The following is a 22,084-nucleotide window of genomic DNA, read 5'->3' on the forward strand; positions in this document are numbered from 1 at the left end:
CTTCACATGCAACCTCACCAATCTATAAGTTACGCCCCTCTCTTTTAAGGAATTATCGTGAGTATCAATTTTCGAATCAAAAGGGGACGTGTGTCGTTCTATTGGTTATGGACAGATAGATACATGGCTAAATATATTCACAGTGACAGGTGTCACGGTGGCAGCAAAGGTTCACTAGTGTGTAGAGTACTCGCGACACACGTATACAGCTGTTTATCAAGTTTGAGGTCGGCACTTGATTAAAAACTCCCATGATAAAGTAGAATTAGCAATTCTATCGTGAGGAACTTTGCATTTCCCTTGCCCTCGTAGTTCCTATGCTGGTACTCTCCGTTAATCCTTGACAGGGGGTTTCGGGGTTGTAATTTGAGCCTTATGCAGCCCGCAACGGCGAGCTTAATCGAAAGATTATTTGTCTACATTGTTTCTGCCTTGTGTAAATTATAACGTACAAAGTGAGTTTGTGTGTACGTGTGTTACTTCTGTCGGGCCGAGTACGATGCTGACTTTGGTAATGCCATTCACCCGAAATAACAGGACATGCCACCTCAATGCCGGGGAGAAAAGAATAAACATTTAGGTATCACCGTCATATGTAACTCGAAATTTGATCCAGAAAGATGGAACATATTCACAACATCTTTGTACGACATAAATCTAGAGTAAAAACGAAAATTATCCGGTCAAAAAAAAAAAAACTTGCTTTGTGTGTCTTGAGAGTTCACGAACACCCCTCTTCACACAGCAGATAATCGAAAAACAGGTAGCAGGACAATGCACTGCAGAAACGCAAATACCACTTGGCATATTCCCCAATTCCCGTGCAGAGGGGCGGTGGTCTGGATCTGAACACTTGCACTCGTACTCGCATGCTCAGGCTTCCCCTCCAACGGACCGCAAGCCGGTGATTCGAACGAAGGTGCAATTTTGTGGAGGATCGTACATGATTCGACAAGGAAGGCGCGACTTTACGGAGTTATTACGATTAAGTCGGAGGGCGCAGAAGCGAAGATGTGACCGGGTATGCATTCTAGCGAGTGCTGTAATGCGGCGTTTACCGCATGCAGTATACTAATCGGGAACATCAAATCTTTGCTGGGTGCGTTTAGAGGGGTGATATGAAAATTTTCAACTTCTCTGCTGCAATCAGGGGACGGAGAAATTTTGTGAGCAGTTTTTGCTTTTTTATGTGGAAAGAAGGTTTTTCCGAGTGTGGTGATGTGGGAATCTGATAAGAATCCTTAAATTATATTGGGTGGAATGTTGAGTGGGAGTGCATGGGTGGAACATATGTATTCATCTACAGGAAGGCAGAAGGCACATTAGGTACGTGTTGACGCTTTTGTATACACCGGTGGGGGGTAGCTATATTTCTCTTACTGTATTGAAATTCATAAATCTGTGAGCGACGTAAGATATATGCATAAGAATAACGATGGGTGCAGGAAATAACAAGCATATTAAGCTGATGAGATGGACCTATCATTACGTTTCGAATATCTTCACGCAGATGTGACAATTCGGCCAAGTACATGCAATTGTACTTTACTCGGGGCAGGTAAGAAGAACCTGAAAATGACTTTTGATGGTAACGACTTCTGACTCGTGGCTGGCTAAAAGCTACACCAAATTGAGCCCCTACTTGCAGCTTGCATTTCAGGTTCTTACTGTCTGCCCCGAGTGCAAGCCCTAGAGGCCTCGTCCATAACCTAGCTTGATCTATAGCTATAGCTCTACATGTACCTTAGTAGGTACATACTCTATACATATGTGATGACTGTGTTTAAGCGCCGTGTAACGTACGATAATCCAAAATCCTGTGCCTAGGGAATAGTAGGCACATACATGTACCTGTGTGGGTACTGGTTTACGAGTGATTGATGATGAGTGATAGAACACCTCCGAATGTGATGACAAATAGACCCAAGTGACAAATTTTGAGGTTCGAGTTTCTCAGAGCGGCTTGAAGCCGATAGAAAATATAGATTTGAAACAGCAAGCACGCAGCATCCGATATTTCCGAATCATCATAAGTTTAATTCTTGGGTAAATATTCCCGTAAGACCAGTGATTTTTCTCGAGAGCGTCCGGGACATTTAGGATATACTGCACAATTAGTAAAATATCATGATACTTGAGCTGTACGTGGTGTTTCCATCTTTATTTCTATAATTACACGTCATATACCAAGCCATAGTTGTTTTCTGACATGTCGTGACAAGTTGGCTCAGAGACCAATTATCATGGAGCAATCTGGCCAGAACCACAGTTTGGACCTGTTCCAAATCGGTGGGAACTTATCTTATCCGGTTCCGAAACCTTCGCTTATGGGCAAATGCTTGATTCAATTCACTCGCGTGGGAATTTTAATGGAAACATGCGTTCACGTATGATAACTATTCAACCTCACGCCATTCCCCCACGCACGCCGAAACCGGAAATGATAATCATTACCTCACCCCCAAATCCGAGTGACATCCCGTGCAACTAAATTCCACCACAAAATCGGTACCTGCATTAGTTGGCACATACATCCTCAGCTCATGCCACCCAACATCTTGAGATCGAGAAAATAAGCTGGGGAACGTGCGAAGGGGACAGTTGTCGGGATTCTTAAGTATGTGGAGGTTAGGTAGCTAGGCTACGAGAATATTCCGCGATCGTTCCAGGACCAATTCGGTCCTCGGTCTATGTCATCCCGATCGATTCCATGAATCCTAGATCTGTTCTATTCTTGGTATTTGTGGGATGCTCATTGGGAGTTGGGTGTGGGCAATGATTTTAAACTCGACTTTGTGGGGCGCTGGGTTGTGAATCGGTCTGCCTAGTAATTAGTCTATCCCTAGCAATGGCCAGTAAGATGTGGAGTATAAAGAACTAATATAAAAAATGATAGAGTTAAATAGAAGTCCTAGCGCCGTCACGGAGAATCTAGGGACCGTTCTCCTGGATACACACGAGGGTTTGTGGTAGATGTGTTTAGTCATGGATTATCACTCGAAATCTCGTGGGGATGACTGTTAGATTTTTTTTTTTTTTTTTAATTCATTAATTGGTGACTGTTGGTTTTTTTGGATTGAAGATTCACTAAGAGCGAGGTGGAACGTACATGGTTGTCTCAGACCTTTGAGGGTCATTTTGCGGGTGGTTGGATGCTCTCAGACCCTTGGGAGATCGGCCTCCAATATACTCCATATACCCCCTCTCCTCTCTCGGGATTTCCACCAGAATATACAAACCTCATCGAAAGTTACATGTTTTATCATCCACACGCACGTTAACTCTAAATTAGCTCTTCGGCACCATCACAGACCACCACTGTCAACCCTGGGTTGATCAGCTGAGATGACTGTTTGGAGTTCGGGGAACCAGAAGCGTGATCATCCACTCATATCGATATGGAAATCCCAAATCTCTGAAGTTTAGTGGTCATATCTTGAAAGGGATTTAGGGCCTGTTGAACGAAATCAAGGTAAGCGCTGCTAGCTCTAAATTCACATAACCTATTATTTATGTCTCTTATAGATGCCTCCACCTTCACGATAATGACCCACATTGGGTGTGTTTTCGTTGGTTGATACTCGAATTTCGATTTCGATATTTTTCTTTCAAATTAAGCTGTTTCCCCGGGTTGGAGGATGCCCCGGCCGAAGGAAAATATACTTGCATCTATGTGTAGGAACAGCGCCTTATCTAAGGCTAAGGCGTTAGGTATCCTCAAAGAGTCTATCTGCACAGGACTGTTCTCATTGTATAACTTCCGCCAGGTGTGCACAGCTCATTTTCGTATCTCTTTTGGCTACTAATCGCGTTGTGGTGGCAAGTCCGGAGCCAACGAGTATGTTGCATTTTTATACAGGCTTGGAGGTAGGCGAAATATTACCTTCAACGCCAAACAACTATGATTGTTAATTTAGGGTTTGATATGTCACAAAATCTTGGCATATAATGATCTAGAACCTGGAACGCCGGCAGAAGTCAGCAGCAGAAACTACTTTGATAATTGGTCCTTGCGGTAGGTATCACCTACCTCCGTTCGTGTGACATATTTCTGGGTTAAAATTCGCCCCAAAAAGCCTTGGATGCTTGAACTTGATTAACATGGAGCAATGGTCTCAAGATTCGGGATGATGGGGTCGAATATTTCTTTGTGGGCCGAGATCGAGAGACACCTTGGGTTGCTATAGTAGATGTATCAAACTCCCTTCCTAAAAAAAACCCCAATCGGTTCACGTGATCATAGGGCATAAGACCTATGACTTAGACTATGTTTGCTGCTTAGGTCAAGGACTGTTGAAAACATTGAAAACATTGATTTTTCTACTAAAACCGTTTTTTTTTTTTGGGGGGGGGGGGGGAGATCTACCCTAGGATGTCTCGAGCCATACAACTTTACTCTGAGGTTTCTCTGGGAGACGCACCGAGAAGTAAAGAGCCTGAGAGGCATATATGTGTCATGAAAAAACCTCGAAACATCATCTGGAAGATGAAAATCGGGACCAAGAGTACTCAACTTCGATCCTGGCTCCATACTAGGTCTTTAACAGAAGAGTGCCTGTCACGGGATATGCTAGACCTTTATATTGTCTGCACGCCCACGTGTGCCCCATGTTCTAAATACCTGATGTATCGAGCATATGCGCATATAAATCCATCGTGGATCGACAAAGACAACAGAACACGCTGTTTCAAGGCCACAATATTACGGGAAGACAGGGATAATTGGGCTTTCGGTCGTTGCATGATTAACCTCTAGGATCCCATGACTGGAGCATAAACATTCATGTAGCGCGGGGTCTCGGACGCTCGGGATTTTGCGGGTTTAATCTGGCGATCTATGGCCGGGACAGATCGTTGACAAACTCCGCTTTGGTTGATGGGTGTTCTGGAACATGCAGTGGACACGTTGTTTGCTTGCAGGATGGAGTTGTTTCCGGTGTTTTAATTTGTATCTCAGGTTAGGGGGAGGTACAAGGTTCAACCAGGCCATCTTAGGGTAACCAAGCGAGTCTTGGTGTCGATTGTAGACGTTAGTAGAGTAACGTTGCAGTCTCACAAGGTTATCCCAAATCGTAGAGGAGGAATAGGACATGCACATGCTGATTGAGACATAAGTTTCCTATTAACCATACTACATGTACATGTAGCTACTAAGCTAGAGTGATTTCTGAACGAAAAAATGCCAAGACATGTAACTATTACCTAATAAAAACGGGAAGACTACTATAGGAAGCTTCACAACTCATCACTCGCACGCACATACACCACGCGCTACATGCAGCCTTGGGCCATCTTTGAACTCTCCAGGTTTCAGAGCGCCAACTCTCTTTGAAGTGAAATATTTCCAAGACCAGCCTCTAAAATCATTGAAATTGCTGGCTTCACTTTCTAGATGTGGTATCCTCGAGCGGTGTATTTATAAATTATACATCTAAAAGAGATACGAATATATGCCGATCGATGTTGGCAGCTGCACAGGACTGATAAAATATTTATATATACTCTGATAGTTGATAGCGGGCTGTTCCTAAATCTTCTGAACTTGGGTTGGGTCGTAGGGCCATTCCTGTTTTACCCGGTGTAGGCATCAGATCGGGGTTTGTCCTAAACTAGGCCCAACTCGACCTGACCCAGGAAGAGTTTTAGTGTTGTTTATCGGCGAGGAATCAGGCAAGAGAGGAGAAATTTGTGTTTCAAATTTTTCTTTTTACTAGACAGTATGTGTACTTATTCGCGAGCGGGGTTCTAGCGGGATTCGTTAGCATTCTGCCTGCCTACAGTAGTGATCAGCCTTTTTACGGTATTTCTGACAGTATGTGGAGTTAATTCGGTATTCTCATAATCACATAATGCCATATCACTGAGCTAACGGTGTGAATTACATTATATTTTCCCGCATTGTATATATAACTCCATGTCAAAAATCCTGGGACAAGCCCCCGTAGCAACTCGCGGTTGCGTTGTCCCATGATTTTTGAACGAGAACTATACATATGGTGTAGGGCCTGTTGGAACCACCGATTTATATCACACGTGCTGCTTGAATATACTCTGTAAAAGATTAATAGTTAAAGTAAATATCTGTCGCTGTACCTATATAGCCAATGTTATTCATAACATTGTCAATTCATAAAAGTGAAATGTTTTTCTACCAGTTAAAGAGAATCGAAGTTCAAAGACCATTGGGTAGAAAGACTGGGTTTGTGTGTTCCTGGAGGCCCGTGCTATAGCCACCACAATACATATCTCTGTGTAGAGAATCAGAACTTGACATAGGCACAGTTTTTGATGCTTAATTGATACTGTTGATAATGACAGCTAAATTCTTTTCTTCCCTCAATAAAATTCGTTCTTGTTAATCATTCCCGCCTTGTCCCATGATCATGATCGCATGGATTAGGGTGGGCCACCTATAACTGAATCAAATATTAGGCAATCAATCTTCGGAAGCTGGATCCGAAAGAAGACTTTCCGGAACATTCGGAACATTCCAATATGGTTTTTATATTGACACTATTTGTAAATTGCTTATGTTTTAATTTTATGTAGTCCCATAGAATAGATAGATGAACTGATCTGACAGAAATAAAGTTAACTGGTAATAATTCTCCGGCCAAGTGTATATATGGTTATCTTATGATATTATACGAATTAGGACATTGAATCGATAGGCGTAAGCTTAAGATACTTTGTCCTTAATTTATCGGGACCACCTTTAATACGACAACGGCTTTATTGAGTATGGCTAAGTTTTAATACTTAACGCCGGATCTTTTGGGCAGCCCAGCTCTTTCCCCTCCCGGTTGGGATTCTAAAGTAACTATCACGACTAGGCTCATGAAGTGGGTGTTAGCACGCGTATGTGGTGTTTTTAACCAAAAACCTCAAATGCGAGTAGGAGGGCTGGACTGGCAAGTAAGAAGCATTGTCGCTCACAATGAACGGTGATATAAATAAGCCTGGATAAGAGGCGGTTTCCCCCCCTCGGCTGGCGAGTTATAATAGAGAGGTCGGTTATCAATCTGTACTTAAGGGTGCTTTGGGGATATTCACCTGATTATGCTTGAGGCGAGAGACTACCAAAGAGTAAGCCATGTTTGATTGGGACCTTGGCCGATAGCAATATGAGAAAGTGCTAATGGTACTGAAAACTAGTTCTCGGTTTACCACGGACAAATGGAGGTTGAAATAGTCTGCGTCTGTGGATTTTGACTATATATTGATACCAGGGAACCACTATGTATAGGCTCCCATGTATGCACATGTCTCACTTGTACGCGGCTCCAGAGGGAAATTCGAATGGCCTGACCAGCTAACCAAATGTTCCAGAAGAACTTGAAACCGCATGCATGCAATTGCGCAATTACAAGGACCCCAGTATTTTTTCTCGATTAGGATGGACCTTTTTTTGTTTATTTTGTAAAACCGACTTGGTGCATGTATGTTATCCCCTGAATAGACGTTTAACTCGAACCTGTCGTTCGATTTAGAGTGTGGATAGCCTCTTGTTGACTGTTTTTAGCATGGTCGTCTAGACTAGATAGAGGCGAGGTCGCAAGCCATGTATGCCGGGTCAATAAATGTGCTGCTGACAGATCGTATTGCTCTAGATCCTTTTGTTTGCTCGGGCGCGGGTAGGGACAACTGAAGAAGAGCTTCAAGCCTATTCTCCAGCTAAAGAATCTTGTAAGTACTGTACTAGGATGGTTATAAAAGTTGATCGAAGCTTAATTCGGAGAGGCATATATATAATAAAATTAGAAGCAATTCGTAACTCCCTCTTTAGGAACTTCATGTTTGTTTAACAAAATGGAAAGAGAATAACGTATTTTAATGATTTTTGTAAGTGTAGTAGTATATGTAGCTCATAGAAACCCTTGCAATCGAAGGCTTCCAATAGTTGTTTCAGATATCCCTCGAGCTTTGCAGAGATTAATTAAGCTGCAGCTGCTGACGTTCGCCTCTTCACAACGCGTGAAAGTAGGTAGCACACAGTCCGGTCCATAGTTAGAAGGTCAATACTTCATGCGTGCTAAATCCAGAGAAAATAAATAAGAAACACCTCCCACATCCAGGCCGCGTAGGAGACACGAATCAAGCCCTGTCAACTGCTTAATGGTAGTCGCAACCAAGGCCGGGTAACGCTAGCTAGGGCGTTATGTTTCAGACTGAAGGATGACATCCCTGGAAAACCGTTTTAAAGCGGTAATGCTATTTCAGTACCTCTTGTGGCGTAACAATTGAGCCATGATGCGAGTGTGTACCTAGACCATTCCCCATGTTTTGACGTTACGATAATAATTTGGTCTGCATAAAACCTACATAGCTAGATCAGCTATATTCTAAACCTATGGTAATATTTTGGAAGGATGTTTTCGTTTCCATCTGGAGACTCGGAACTAGGTGAGACTAGAGTAAAGAGCCGATGACCAAGCTTGTAGGTAGATATACATTATTTCAATATCTCATTCAAGCAAAGATCGATTATCCCTCTAAAAGCCGTATATCTTGGACCAAAATTACTGACCGGGAACATTTCCAGAAGACTTGGGTTAAGAAATAAGGGGTTCGTTGGAACTTTAGCTATCGGAAGTCACGTTTCATGAATGTTCGGGTGCGCGGGTAAACATGCCAGCTGGGGTTGATCCTGAACCTCGATGATCATCGATGGAGGGCAAGGATTGATTCTCGTATGTAGAAGGAGTTACCCCGTTGAGAAGCCGGGAACCGAAAGTTAACTCCCGAGCCAAATATCGAGGTTGGAGAGGAATGAAATTTGTATGGGGATAATGGTTGATGATAATAATGTTCACTTGGGTTTCGATGTCTGTTCCTGGTGATTCGAATTAGTAGGCCCAATTAAGCCGGTCTGCTGTAGGCACCTTGTACGCGTGTTGCTTGTTGCTTGTTGCAAAGCGCATGATGCGTTTGAGAAGGCTAGCTGGACTGGATCCATCATACCAGGCGGCACTGCTATCCCCACAAATTCCATCAAATCTATTATACGTACTGGCACTCATACACTTTGACATCGGAGACTTGTTTCGCTTCCAAAAGAAGAACATGAGGGTACTTGATTAGGTATTGGTTGATGTCTCAACATTGAGCCAACCTGTAAAATATTGAGATGGGTAAAGTACACCTATCCATTACCGGCGAGTAATATTCCGATGACTAGGAGCTGGGGTCAGAAGTCATCATGGGAAGGGGAAAAACCCTTGCATAAGAACACTAACTCCTGAAGAATCCGAGACTCCCCACATAACAGCCGCGATATTTAAGTTGTCTAATCCATACGGGTATTCAATTGCAAGGTTCATCGAGTACCGGCAGGTACTTGCTCTAGAGTAACGTAGGTTGACCGGGTACAGTCTGTACAGAGACTCGAATTGGAAACCAAAGGATTCTTCTGACCGACTAACTGGATCGATGCACGAATCACGAAGAGCAGTATGGCATTCTAAGTCATTGGTTCTGAGTAATTGGTGTGCCTTCCAGTCAGTACACACTGTACTATGTAGGGATTAGATATTCGTCCATCCAAGAGAATGAACTGCATGCTGCCACACTACACTCCGCTCTCTACTGCCCTACTCCTCTCCTGTACCCTTTTCTTCACCCCTTAACCACCCCTTCTCCTCGTGCCCTATTCTTTTTTTCAGCTTCTTCTCCTCCTTTTCTTCTCCTTCACCTCCGCCTCTAATCTTTCTCCGCCCGCTACCCCCTCCGCCCCTCAATTCTCACCCCCTCCCCACCCCACCCACCCCCGCCGCCGCTTCGTCGAAGCCCTGCTTCGGCCACTGTAGTCTGCTCCTTACATACGGGGGGCTTTCCTTCTACTTCGCACTACACCCAACCCATCCCCCCTTTTAATCTGAAGTGACTTTGTAAAGTCAGCATTAACGTATACACGGTCCCTTCGTACATTCACCATCCCTATTTTATACCGGCGAAAATCGGTCTTTTTTTGGAACACACGTCTCGCGTTGTAACGGAATGTGAGTTAAAGCCCCAATCATCACGGAATTTTTTAGCGTGCAGAGCCTCCTCCCCTTCTTCCTTGACCCTTTTTTTTTCTATGCTTTATCTACGTCGACTCCGCTCCTGTCGATAACCGGTATTTTATCTGACCACGTTTTCATCTGGTGTCAGTGCTTTCCATACGCACATTACATATATTTCGAGATAGCCATTTTAATTCTGGCCGCTGTAATCTGACGAAGAGGCCTTTCCAGCTGCGCTACATAGAGGAATAATCTTAAATCGAGAGGACCACAAGGACATAAATCTCCCGGTTTTCTACTTGAATATCGGATCACCGGGCTTAATTTCCTTCGGTTCTTTCAGCCTTGGCCATTACAGACCCTCGATAGTCGAGTCGTCGACATATATACATTTGCTCAGAGCAAGCCTCTTTCAATTGGCGGGCCCACATCACTGGTTTGTAGACCTTCTTTACAAGTGGCTTCTTGAAGTCTGACGCAAAAGTCTTTAGGTGTAATTCCTAATGTCGTCCAATTCTGACCTAACTATGAGCCACCTTCAATCACTCGCCACTCATCACGGCTCCGGTTCTTCTACCGGAGGCAATACTGCCAACTCTTCTCCTACTGACCCGGGTTCTGGATCTTTGCGTCCTGGTTTTGCTAACGGGTCAATGAGTGCTGGAAATTCGACGAATAATGTAAGAATGGGGGCAGGTTCTCCTAATTATGATGCGTCTTCTGGTAGTCGGCTGTTCTCAAAAAGGGCACGCGAAATTCAGGCCGAAGAGGGAGTTGGACCTCCACACCCTCCGGGTCTTTGGGGGCCAATGCCAACAACCTCGGCATCATCTCTACGGGACCGCGGGGACTCTGTGCAGGAGTCACAACCGAGTAATAGCTTCGCTGACAATGGCTCAATGGCATCCGACTACACGTCTCCGGTGTATCGCCGCGCACGCGCAGGGACTGTCCCTTCGAAGTTTTCACCTGGCGGCCTCACCAACGCTCCGCCAGCTATCTCTCAAATTCTTCCGCAGACAAGTCGTCCGTCCCCCGTGCCAAGCCCTTTCAAGTCCTCCTCGCCATCAAATTTGGATTTGGTAGACACCCCTCCTGTATCTGGAGCAGGTCTCTCAACCTATTCCGTAGCTTCCAGATTACGCTCAGGATCTTTGAACCTGCCTCAACGCACAAACTATGTTAGTGCTTTTGGGCCTTCTATCTTTTCGAGCTCTTGGTCACAATCCCGCCCCGGAAGCAACAATCTCCCTTCCCCAGCCCAGTCGTCTTTCTCGAAAGATGACGAGGGCACCCATATGGCACCAAAAACCCTAGACTACCTTGGGCTTGTGGATACACCCCAGACATCAAGGGCAACCCTTGCAAAGCCGATGACTCTTGACCCGCTTATTGAAGGTCAACGTGCAGCTGCCCTACAGCCATTTGTCTCAGATCTTAGCTCTGTACAGAGGAACATCAATCGTATTCGGTCTTATTCGGTCAATGCAAAGGAGAAGTACGCTGAAGATGAAGAGGATGATGAAGATGATGAAGTTCGTCATTTATACTCGACTCAACACAGTGGTTCCGTGACCCCGAACTCCATGACTGCAATGGCTGCTGCTCAAGCTCAGGCTAATGCCCATGCTTTGGCTGTGGCTGCGTATACGAACCACGCATCACCGAGTCGACCTCGAGCAAGGACTGCTGGTATTTTGGACTCTCCACCTGCCAGTCGGTTGAAGGGTTATTTGGCTACTCCATCAAGGCTTGACTCTATGACAAGTGCTTCTGATATGAGGAGCGATTATTTCGATTTACAAAGTGGGTCCGACACATTGAAACTCGCTTCATTGCATCCTCGCCCGTCTAGCGGTGAAGGTGGGTTAGCTTCTATTGAAGAATCTTCTTTGGAGGGCCCTACAAGATCTTTATGGCTCGGAAATATTCCTGCCTCTACAACTACCACCTCCCTTGATCACATCTTCCGTACATTCGGACACGTTGAATCAGCGAGAGTCTTGACACACAAGAACTGTGGTTTCATCAACTTCGAACGCATGGAATCTGCAATTCAGGCTCGCAATCAGTTGAACGGAAAGGAAATTTTCCCGGGTGCAGGGCCTGTCAGAATTGGATTTGCCAAGCCATCCTCAGCCGGAAGCAACGGAACACCCACCCCCAGTGGAGGTGTATATGGAACACCAAGCCCAGATCCCCATCAAAACCCTACAGCCATTGGTGCCGAAAATGGTCTTTCCATGTCTCGTGATGGCAATAACTCAACTTCAGGTGTTAACGGCAAGGATGCAGGCACAGGCCACGACAGTACGGCAGTACCTAAGGTTCCCGAACTGTCTGAGATGAAGGATGATATACTCTCCATTGTTGTGGAATTCGGTGCTGAAAAGTCTGAGCTCCCAAAGATGGCAAAGAATATTGATTTTGCAATCCAATATGATGAGTTTGAAGCCGAAATTCCTTCTATCCCTGAGCCCAGTCACAACCGGGTTCACGACGCGCCCAAGCTTAGAGATATTAGAAAGAGGATTGATAATGGAAACTGCTCTAACTCTGAAATCGAAGAGATTGCTCTCAACATGCTCCCGGAAATTGCAGAGCTTTCAAGCGGTTAGTTGTCTCCATTCTTGGAAGTTGCATTCTAGCAAGCTGACTGTCGTATAGATTATCTTGGCAACACTGTTGTTCAAAAATTGTTTGAATATTGCTCCGAGGAAATTAAGGAGACGATGCTTGTTGAAATTGGCCCTCACTTGGCCGAAATCGGAATTCGTAAGTACACCATTATGTAGTTTTAAAGTGTTGTTGCTAATTTGATATGATAGACAAGAACGGTACCTGGGCTGGTCAGAAGATCATTGATGTGGCAAAGACACCTGCACAGATGAACAAAATCTGCGACTGTCTTCGCCCTTACACCGTTGCACTATTCCTCGATCAATATGGAAACTATGTACTCCAGTGCTGTTTGCGATTCGCAGCTCCTTGGAATGACTTTATTTTTGAGACTATGCTGGGTCGTATGTGGGAGATTGCGCAGGGGAGGTTTGGTGCAAGGGCAATGAGGGCGTGCTTGGAGAGCCATCATGCTAGCAAAGACCAACAGAGAATGCTAGCTGCTGCCATTGCCTTACACAGCGTGCAACTTGCTACCAACGCCAATGGTGCATTGCTGTTGACTTGGTTCTTGGACACTTGCACTTTCCCCCGCCGACGAACTGTGCTTGCACCGAGATTGGTTCCTCACCTAGTTCATCTCTGCACCCACAAGGTAGCGTACTTGACTGTTCTAAAGGTTATTAACCAACGTAATGAGCCAGAGGCGCGTGATACTATTCTCAAGGCGTTATTCTTCTCGCCCGGAGATAAGGTATTGGAGGATATTCTAAGCGACCATTCTTGCGGAGCCACTCTTATTTTCAAAGTTCTTACTACACCGTTCTTCGAGGAAACAATGAGGAGTGAGGTTGTACAGAACGTCCGAAATGTTCTTCTCAAGCTCAAGGCAACTCCTTCTCAGGGATACAAGAGGTTGATGGACGAAGTTGGTCTGTCCACTCGCAATGGTGTCTCCAACAACTCCAATAGCAACAACAACAGCAACAGTGGGCAGAAAGACCATGCTAGAGAGGCGAACGGAAACTCAAACGCAGGAAACGACCGCAACCGAACACATCACAATGCACCTGCAAGCAATAACCAGAACAATCATCACAATAACCGTGACGTCCCATCCGCTCCCTACTATCCAACAGCCCAGCCAACTTTCGATCCTGCTGTTGCAGCTCAGCTCTCTCAGAATGGGGGCATTGACCTCGCGACCTTAAGGGCATTTGAGCAATTTAATCTCAGTGCTCAACTCTATAACCCTGGTGGTCCACCTGGGATGAATAACCCACTGCAATACCAAGCCTTGTTACAACAATCAATGGCTCGTCCAGGTGCAGGTTTCTATGGCATGCCACCCCCAATGGGCAATTTTAACAGTGCACCCGGTCCTCAGGATCAATTCCGTGGAGGACACCCGGGTGGTTCTCCAATCCCTCAACAGCAGCAAATGGCAGGAAGTCCGATGCTTGGGGGGATGGGGGGGATGGGCCCAGGTGGAATAAACCCATTGATGGCACAGCAACTCATGGCCAGCTATCCTTATGGAGCGATGAACGGACTTCCGGTTTTCTCTCAGCAGCAGCAGCAGCAACAACAGCAACAGCAGCAGCAGCAGCAGCAGCAGCAGCAACAGCAACAACAGGGAGGTGCGGGTGGTGGAAGAAGGGGAGGAAGGGTGAGTCATCCAGCCCTTTCTCGACCTCTGGTAGAAGTTGAGTACTGATTCCCAGCAGCGCTAGGGGTTTTTGAGATGACATTTTTGACCTGATTCTTTGTTATTTCAATTTTTCATATTTTCCCTCGTCTCACTTTGTTATGGAGTAACAAACATGTATACAGTGCCTTTGGTCTTTTTATGGTGATATAAATGTTAACGTTGCCCTGCTCTGCTGGGCCAATACTTATTTTCTTCCCTAGTCTTGTACTTTCAAGTTTCCTTTCTTATTTGGGTGCTTACTATTTCTAACCGTATTGGCTTTTGCCTTCCCCCCTTAGACCTGGCTGAACGTCATGGTTTTTGTTTGTTGCCTTTATGTATCAACTTTGTTTTGAATAGTGTTAACGGGTTCCATTGATCCTCTATTGTTATTGTGTATTTTCTCTACCCTCCTATCACCCCCCCTTCCTTCTTCTCTTCACCCCCCTTCCTTCTTCTCTACATCTCCTCTTGGCATTTTTCTTCGATCACGCACACGCACAAGTCTGGGGGTTTAAAATTACCCCTCCCCCCTTTCTTGTTTTGTATGAATTACGGAAAGTATTGGTTGGACATTTTCGCGGGAGTTTGTTGGGAAAAAAAAAGAAAAATCGGAGCTGGGAGTTGGTTGCGGTTTGATTAGTGGGTAGGTTTTACGAAGTTGCGATGATGGTGAGTAACATAAAAAGTCTTCTTGTTTTTGTTTTTTTTATCATGTTGGTTGGAATATTGGGCAGTGGTGGAGAGAGGGTTGATGGGCGGTGTATGGTCTCTGTTTATGAGGGAAGGATTTGGAGGTCGGGTTTATTGGAGGGGAGGGATATTGGGTTTTACGGGAAATAGTCATTGTCTTTCCCTTGTTGGTTTTTCTTTTTTTCTTTTCTGTCGATGTTAAGTGGGAGTTGAGCTTCCTGCTGGGATAAAGATTAACAAGAGAATTCAAATAAAAATAGTTTTTATTGCGAGAAAAAAAATTGCTGCTTTCTGGTTCAGAGTTAACTAACAGCGAGTGATCAGAGATGATGCTTGGGAGATTTGCGGCTTCTTGACAACACATTGGACGTCATGACGTCAATATACATACATACATGCACTTTACCTACATAAGTACTTATTTCCCCTCGATCGAAGTGTGGGCCATAGATTAATTCCCCAGAGTGTTTATAACCAACCCCTCTCGTCCCCGCGAAACATGTCTCCAGCCATCCGCTCACTCCACGCCCGCGCCCGCACTTGCTCCATCTCTCAACAACAGTGCACCACAAAACCGCAATTAACACCACCATGACGCTCCTCATCAACCCCACCACCACCAACACCACCACCACCACACACGGCCGCCACCCGCACAAAGCATGGTGGAAGTCCGCGGCTGTGTACCAGATCTACCCCTCCTCCTTCGCTGACACCAACGGCGACGGCATCGGCGACCTCCCGGGCATCATCGCAAAGCTGGACTACCTGCACAAGCTCAACGTCGACGTCGTCTGGCTCTCGCCGATATACCGCTCGCCGCAGAAGGACATGGGCTATGACATCTCGGACTACCGCGACGTGGACCCAAGGTATGGCAAGATGAGGGATCTAGATGCGTTGCTGGAGGGCCTGCATAACAGGGGTATGAGGCTGGTGATGGATTTGGTGGTCAATCATACTTCGGATGAGGTTTGTTGAGTTCCTTTTTTCTGTGAGGGTGAGGGCTGACGTGTGGTAGCATCCATGGTTCCAAGAGTCCAAGCAGGACCTCACAAACCCCAAGGCCGACTGGTACATCTGGCGGCCGCCACGCTACATCTCCGGCGTACGCTGCGCGCCCAACAACTGGGAGTCCGTGTTCAGCGGGCCCGCATGGACATATGTGCCCGCGCGGGGCCAGTACTACCTACACCTGTTCCTGCCGGGGCAGCCGGACCTCAACTGGGAGGTTCCGGCGGTGCGCGAGGCTGTGTACGACGTGATGCGCTTCTGGCTGGACAAGGGCGTGGACGGGTTCCGCATGGACGTGATTAACCTGATCAGCAAGGTGCAGAGCTTCCCCGATGCGCCGGGGGAGGGACTGCAGAGCGGGATGGACTATTGCGCGAATGGACCGCGGTTGCATGAGTTTTTGAGGGAGATGAGGAGGTGTGCGGTGGAGGGGTATGATGTGTTGACGGTGGGGGAGATGCCGTGCGTGACGGATGAGTGGGAGGTGTTGAAGGCGGTGGGCAGGGAGAGGGGCGAGTTGGATATGGTGTTTCAGTTTGATATGTATGGTCTCTTCCTTTTTCCTTTTTTCTTTCTTCCAGTCTTTTGATCCCGAGCTTCCTCCTGGTTCGTGGGTGTGGTGGTGGTGGTAGCGCTGATATTGCGTAGTGTGAGCGTCGACTGGGGCTCCGGCAGCAAGTTTGAGCACCGCCAGTTCCAACCGAAGGTGCTGGCGGAGGTGGTGAACCGCTGGCAGACCTTCATGATCGAGAATGACGGGTGGAACACGCTGTTTGACGAGAACCACGACCAGCCGCGCACCGTGTCGAGGTTCGTGGACCGCAAGTACACGGACAGCGACTACGAGACCCGCGCAAAGGTGGCGAAGCTGCTGGCGACGTTCCTGGTCTGCCAGAGCGGCACGGTCTATGTATACCAGGGCCAGGAGCTCGGCATGAGGAACTGCCCGAAGGAGTGGCCAATCGCGGAGTATAAGGATATAGAGACTATCAATTACTGGAATAAGTATGTGTCGTCTTCTCATCTGTAGACAGTATGCGGTGAGCGCCAGATATGCTAACGGGGTTTCTTGCAAATTAAAGGGTGCTGGAAGAGCGTGGCGGCGGAGACGCAGACATGTCAGACGTCATGGCGCAGATCCAACTTAAGGCTAGAGACAACGGGAGGACTCCCATGCAGGTATGTATCCCATCTCATCCCATTCATGTAGCCCTATATATGTGAAGCCATTGGCCAACACCATATCACATAGTGGAACGACACCGCACACGGCGGGTTCACGACCGGCACGCCCTGGATGCGCGTCAACGACGACTACACGTGCTGGAACGCTGCCCTGCAAACCGACGACCCTAACAGCGCCTACAGCTACTGGGCCCGGCTGCTCACGTTCCGGAGGGAGTTCTGCGACATCGTTGTGTATGGCGGCTTTGAGATGCTGACGGGTGGTGAGGGCGGCGTGATTGCGTACCGCCGGAAAGGGTATGTGGGGGGGAGTGAGAAGACGGCGGCGATTGTGGTGGTGCTGAACTTTGAGCCGAGGAGTGTGGGGTGGAAGTTAGAGGAGGGGAGGTTTGCGAAGAAGGTGGTGCCCGATGTGTTGTTGGGCACGTATGGGACGACGGTGTTTGTGGAGCAGGGGATGCTGATTTTGAGGCCGTTTGAGGCGGTGGTGCTGGATGCTTGTGTGTGAGAGTCGGCGGGGAGTTGGAGTAGCGATATTTGTGGAGGGACTTCCTGCCTTTCCATTGTTATGTTGGGAGTGTTTTGTGTGAAGCAATGTTTTATTTAGTCTGGTGAATACTTATCTAATCACGACGATGATAATACAAGAGAGAAAGAAAGATGTAGGCAAGAAGAGGCATAGGAGGCTCGTTAAGAAGGCCAATTAGCGTACTCGAAGAGCCGAGTGATACACTGTGATGCAACCGACGACCGACCAAACCCAACCTTCCTTGCAAGCCCGGCAAAGTTTCGTTGAGCCGAGAGCTCTTTCGGCAGAAACCACTGATATTACCCAAATTCCCTCTTGTAACGAACGATGTTTCCTATCTTGGTTCACAATGATCTTCTGGCTCATGAAATATCACTCGATCCGAACTACGCAAAGATGTTTTCCGTACGCCCCACCGTCCCACGATACCATCTTATGGTTCTTTCTTAGGATCCAGAGAGAGTGTATGTAGTTCAACTGCATACTTTACTTCCACCTAAAACGAAGCTTTGCTTTTCGTCCCCTCGCTGCCAGCCAGAGAACGATCATCGCGCACGAGGTCAATTAATCCTACTCCGTAACACCGCTACATCCATAAGCCAAATAAAATAACCCTCTCGATCTCCCCAGTAGTATCCCATCAATTGATGAAGCGCAGCCCATAGATCGTTTCCTCGCTCTCAGCCAGAAGACGATGTGTTAAAGAGAAAAGATTGACCGGTGCAGGACACCGCAACCTTTTAACTTTAACACCGCTGCATCTAAACCCTCTATAAGCTAGATAAGCTATTCCCCCAGTAGTAGTACTGACTTATTAGAGCACAGCTTATCCGCTCCCTCGCTGGCAGCCAGAAGGCGGCAAAAAAAGGAAGCAAGGATAACTCTCTTGAATTTTATCCACAACACCACTGCGCTTGAGCCCACTATACGCTTTATAAAGCTGTATCCCCCCAGTGTCCGCCGAAGCTATAGTTTCCCTACCCTCGTTGACAAGTGTGAAGGAAGAAGACACCGCAAATATCACAGTATCTTCCTCGCCCACACCTGCTGTGCTCGGTATGGATTCATTCCGACATGTGTGTATATACCCGAAAATAAACCCCGAAAAGCATCCATGATCAAAAAATGACCATTCCCCCAGTGCCCACTTTGCCCACGGTTGCGCCCGTTCCCTCGCTAGATGCCAGAGAACGGCGTATTTAATAGGCAGCACTGTCGACATAATGAGATTGCGAACCAACTCGAGATCCGCCGCTAAACACATCTGCGCCCTGAACCGAAATATGCCGCTGGGTGAATCACCACCGCAGCGAGAAGTCAAGCCCCATTTGACTCCCTACCAAAAGAGAGTCTGAGTCTGTTCCCCCCAGTTCCAATTTGCCCCAATGAACCCCACTATTCTGCTCGTTCCCTCGCAGGATGCCAGAGAACGATGTGTTTATTGAAGAATTCAAAATAAAATAAATATGAATCCTTCAATGAACACCTATGCACCCTCTGTAGCTATATTTGTTACTGGGCGAATCACCAGCCACAGTTACAAAGTCAAGCCAAACAAACTCTTTACGAGAGTCTTGTTTGCTGCCCCAGTGCCAGCTTTCCCTCAGTTCCGAATATTCCCTCGTGTTCACTCCCCCACAGTGCCCACGCAGCTCTAATTGTCCCCTCACCGGCGGCCAGAGGACGACGTGTAGCAGGAGAAGAGAAAGAGTTCTTCCTCTCTTTATCTTCTTCCTCTACACTGCCACGTCTTTCTGCTGTAGATGATCTATGTGACCACCACAGCGACAGACCAATTCCCATTTTCTCCCAGTGCCCATTTTGCCCCAGTGCCAATTCGCCCACAGTGCCCACTTTCCCATAGTGCCCACGCAGCTCTAATCGTCCCCTCACCGACGGCCAGAGGACGACGTGTAGTAGACGAAGAGAAAGAGTCTCCTCTTCGTCTTCTTCCTCTACACTGCCACGTTTTCTGCTGTAGATGATCTATGTGACCACCACAGTGACAGACCAATTCCTATCTTGCCCCCAGTGCCTACTTGCGTTGTTGTTGTTGTTGTAGTGTTGAAAATGTGTGAGAAAAAAGTGATGGGAAAAAAGAAGAGAAAGAGCAAACGAGGGAGCGAAGAAACGGGACTTTATAGCCAAAGGGCTAAGCCCGAACCTTTGACAGATAAACCAGATTACAGACGCTAGTAAGTCACCGGGACTTTGCCGTTGGGTTGAGTTGCCCTAGTATCTGGGTATTGCGTCGTCAGCTACCCGTAGCCATACCCAACGAGCTGCTTGCTTAGCATGGCTGCGTACTAGCGTAGATGGTGCGGTAGGTACCGCAATTATCGGGGAACAGAAGGGCGACGTGTGTTTCTGTGTGCAGCTTCCTGCGGTGTTGTTGTCCACAGGCGTATAATCATGGATTATCACTCGAAGAAGTCACCCACGGAGTCTGGGTCAAACAAACCCCGCCAGCGCAGGATGAAAAAATGTCAGTCTATCGGGATGAGCTGCTGACGGGAGAGGCCCTCCAAGGTCCTTAGCCTAAAGTTACATATATCGTTAGCACTACATGTAGTTGGCTGTTGCCCTCTTGGCGCACTTCGGCTGGCTCTATCGTTACAATCAGCTTCCAACAACTCGCCACCATCAATCCCCTATTGTCATCGCAGCCGCAGTCACCGCTTAGATCTAGGGAGGATTTCCCTTTCCTTTCACCCCCACCTTGGAAGCACGTTTCCGTCAAGAAATTTCTATATGCGCTAGAGAAAATAAAAGTAGAGAAAATGAAAAATAAATTGGAAAAATTTGGAAAAAAAAGAAGCGGTGGAGGACTCCACCCACAAACAGTGAAAACAACGTGCAAATTATGGAAAGCCAAAAGAGAGCACCACAGGTAAGTCCCAACGAAGAATCAGCAGGTCAGCTTCTGCCGGTCCCGGGGTAGAAATCCAGATAGCAAGACTTGGAAGAGGTTGGACAGCTTGGCTCCTGGTAAGGAAGCAACAAAAAGATATGGAAACTGGATAGCGTACTACCACCGGACCGCGGAGGAGCATGGGCCTGATAAGTCTGCTGGATTAGGGCATTGAGTGTCGAGGAAGTTAAGGGAGTTATAGATGTCACATAGGTTTCTGCTCGTAGTCCACCATTGCTATGGTTTGGCGAGGAAACGAGGGAAAGGCTTCAGGTTAGCTCTAGCTCTCTCAATACCTAGTCTCGACGTCAGGAGGCAAGGGCCTAAGTCTAGTGAATCGAATTCAAGAATGCGGGGGGGGAAAAGGTTAGAGAGAGTGAGGCAGCCCAAAGATTCCGGACGATGTATCTTGTTTCTCTAGAAGAAGAGAGCTACTGCTGTCCCAAAAGATGCGGAGCCCCGGGTTTGAGATGCTGGCTTTCAATCTTGATACTCGATGCATGTAGCGCAAGTTACGATACTGGCCCTGAGATCCTCTTCTTCCCCAGCAACAATACGTTTCTGCCCAGAACTTCACGCAGACCAAATCGGTGAAACGCCTATCCGTAAAGTAGACCATAGAAGTTAAAGATCTAAGAGGTTCCAGAGGGTTGAGCTATGAAAGTGTAAAGAAAATAGCAGCGGCTGGGATAGACACTTATCTGGCCATATATGTCTTAACACAGAGTGTAGGAAGAGCTAGGGAATCCCGGGTAACCCTGCCCTTGGAGGTCGTTGTCAAAGAAACCTTTTATCCCCACAGCTAGTCTAGATACGAATGGAAAAGAGAAAAAAAAGAATGAAGAAATGCCTACCCACTGGCCGCGACGGGCCCGTAAGTACCCAATTGCTCCTTCTCGCCTTCTTATCAAATTATCAAGCCAAATCTGCCGCGGGATACGATAGCTATGGTTGCTGCCAATAATGGGTTGATGGCCACACTCGTCATTCATGGATAAGTGGGCTTTGAACTCAGCTGTGCTATGGATTTAGGAGTCTGCGCCTGCTGGTGGTATTTTGTAAGCTGCGAGGTCATAAATCATGGGAAGGCAACCAAACCACACCAAAATTCGCCAAAAATTGGCCTAAATACAACCACCACCCCACAACACAATTACCATCAATAATAAACAAGGCTTTGGGGGATGAAATAATGGCTATCAATTTTAATAAATCTAAAAGAGCACTCTCTGAAGTCAAATGTGGAAGAAGTTGCATGAGCTGGAAGTAGAGAGACTTGGAGATTTGGGTTTTGGGGCTTTTTTTGCAACTCAATGTAACAAAACCAACACAACTCATGCTAGAAGTGTAATATTGTAATTTTCAGCTAAGAGAGTGATTATTCATATACAAAATATATAGTCTTCCAATTCTCAGAAAATATCCATCGTAATTGGTGG

General features: G+C 46.7%; 2 protein-coding genes across 2 annotated transcripts; both read left to right on the forward strand.

Annotated features, from left to right (window-relative positions):
- Positions 1–10,531: 10,531 nt before the first annotated feature.
- Positions 10,532–14,356, forward strand: LAJ45_05627 (uncharacterized protein; the record flags this gene model as incomplete). The annotated part of the gene is made up of 5 exons (XM_046115197.1): positions 10,532–12,239; positions 12,300–12,617; positions 12,672–12,779; positions 12,833–14,292; positions 14,351–14,356. 5 exons carry the CDS (start codon positions 10,532–10,534, stop codon positions 14,354–14,356), a joined length of 3,600 nt encoding a protein of 1,199 aa, XP_045971719.1.
- Positions 14,357–15,597: 1,241 nt separating this feature from the next.
- LAJ45_05628 (uncharacterized protein) lies at positions 15,598–17,713 on the forward strand (the record flags this gene model as incomplete). Its single annotated transcript, XM_046115198.1, has 5 exons — positions 15,598–15,978; positions 16,028–16,563; positions 16,669–17,025; positions 17,103–17,199; positions 17,273–17,713. 5 exons carry the CDS (start codon positions 15,598–15,600, stop codon positions 17,711–17,713), a joined length of 1,812 nt encoding a protein of 603 aa, XP_045971720.1.
- Positions 17,714–22,084: the final 4,371 nt, after the last annotated feature.

Source organism: Morchella importuna (genome assembly GCF_003444635.1).
Source record: "Morchella importuna strain M04M26 chromosome Unknown Morimp01GS015, whole genome shotgun sequence".
NCBI lineage: Eukaryota > Fungi > Ascomycota > Pezizomycetes > Pezizales > Morchellaceae > Morchella > Morchella importuna.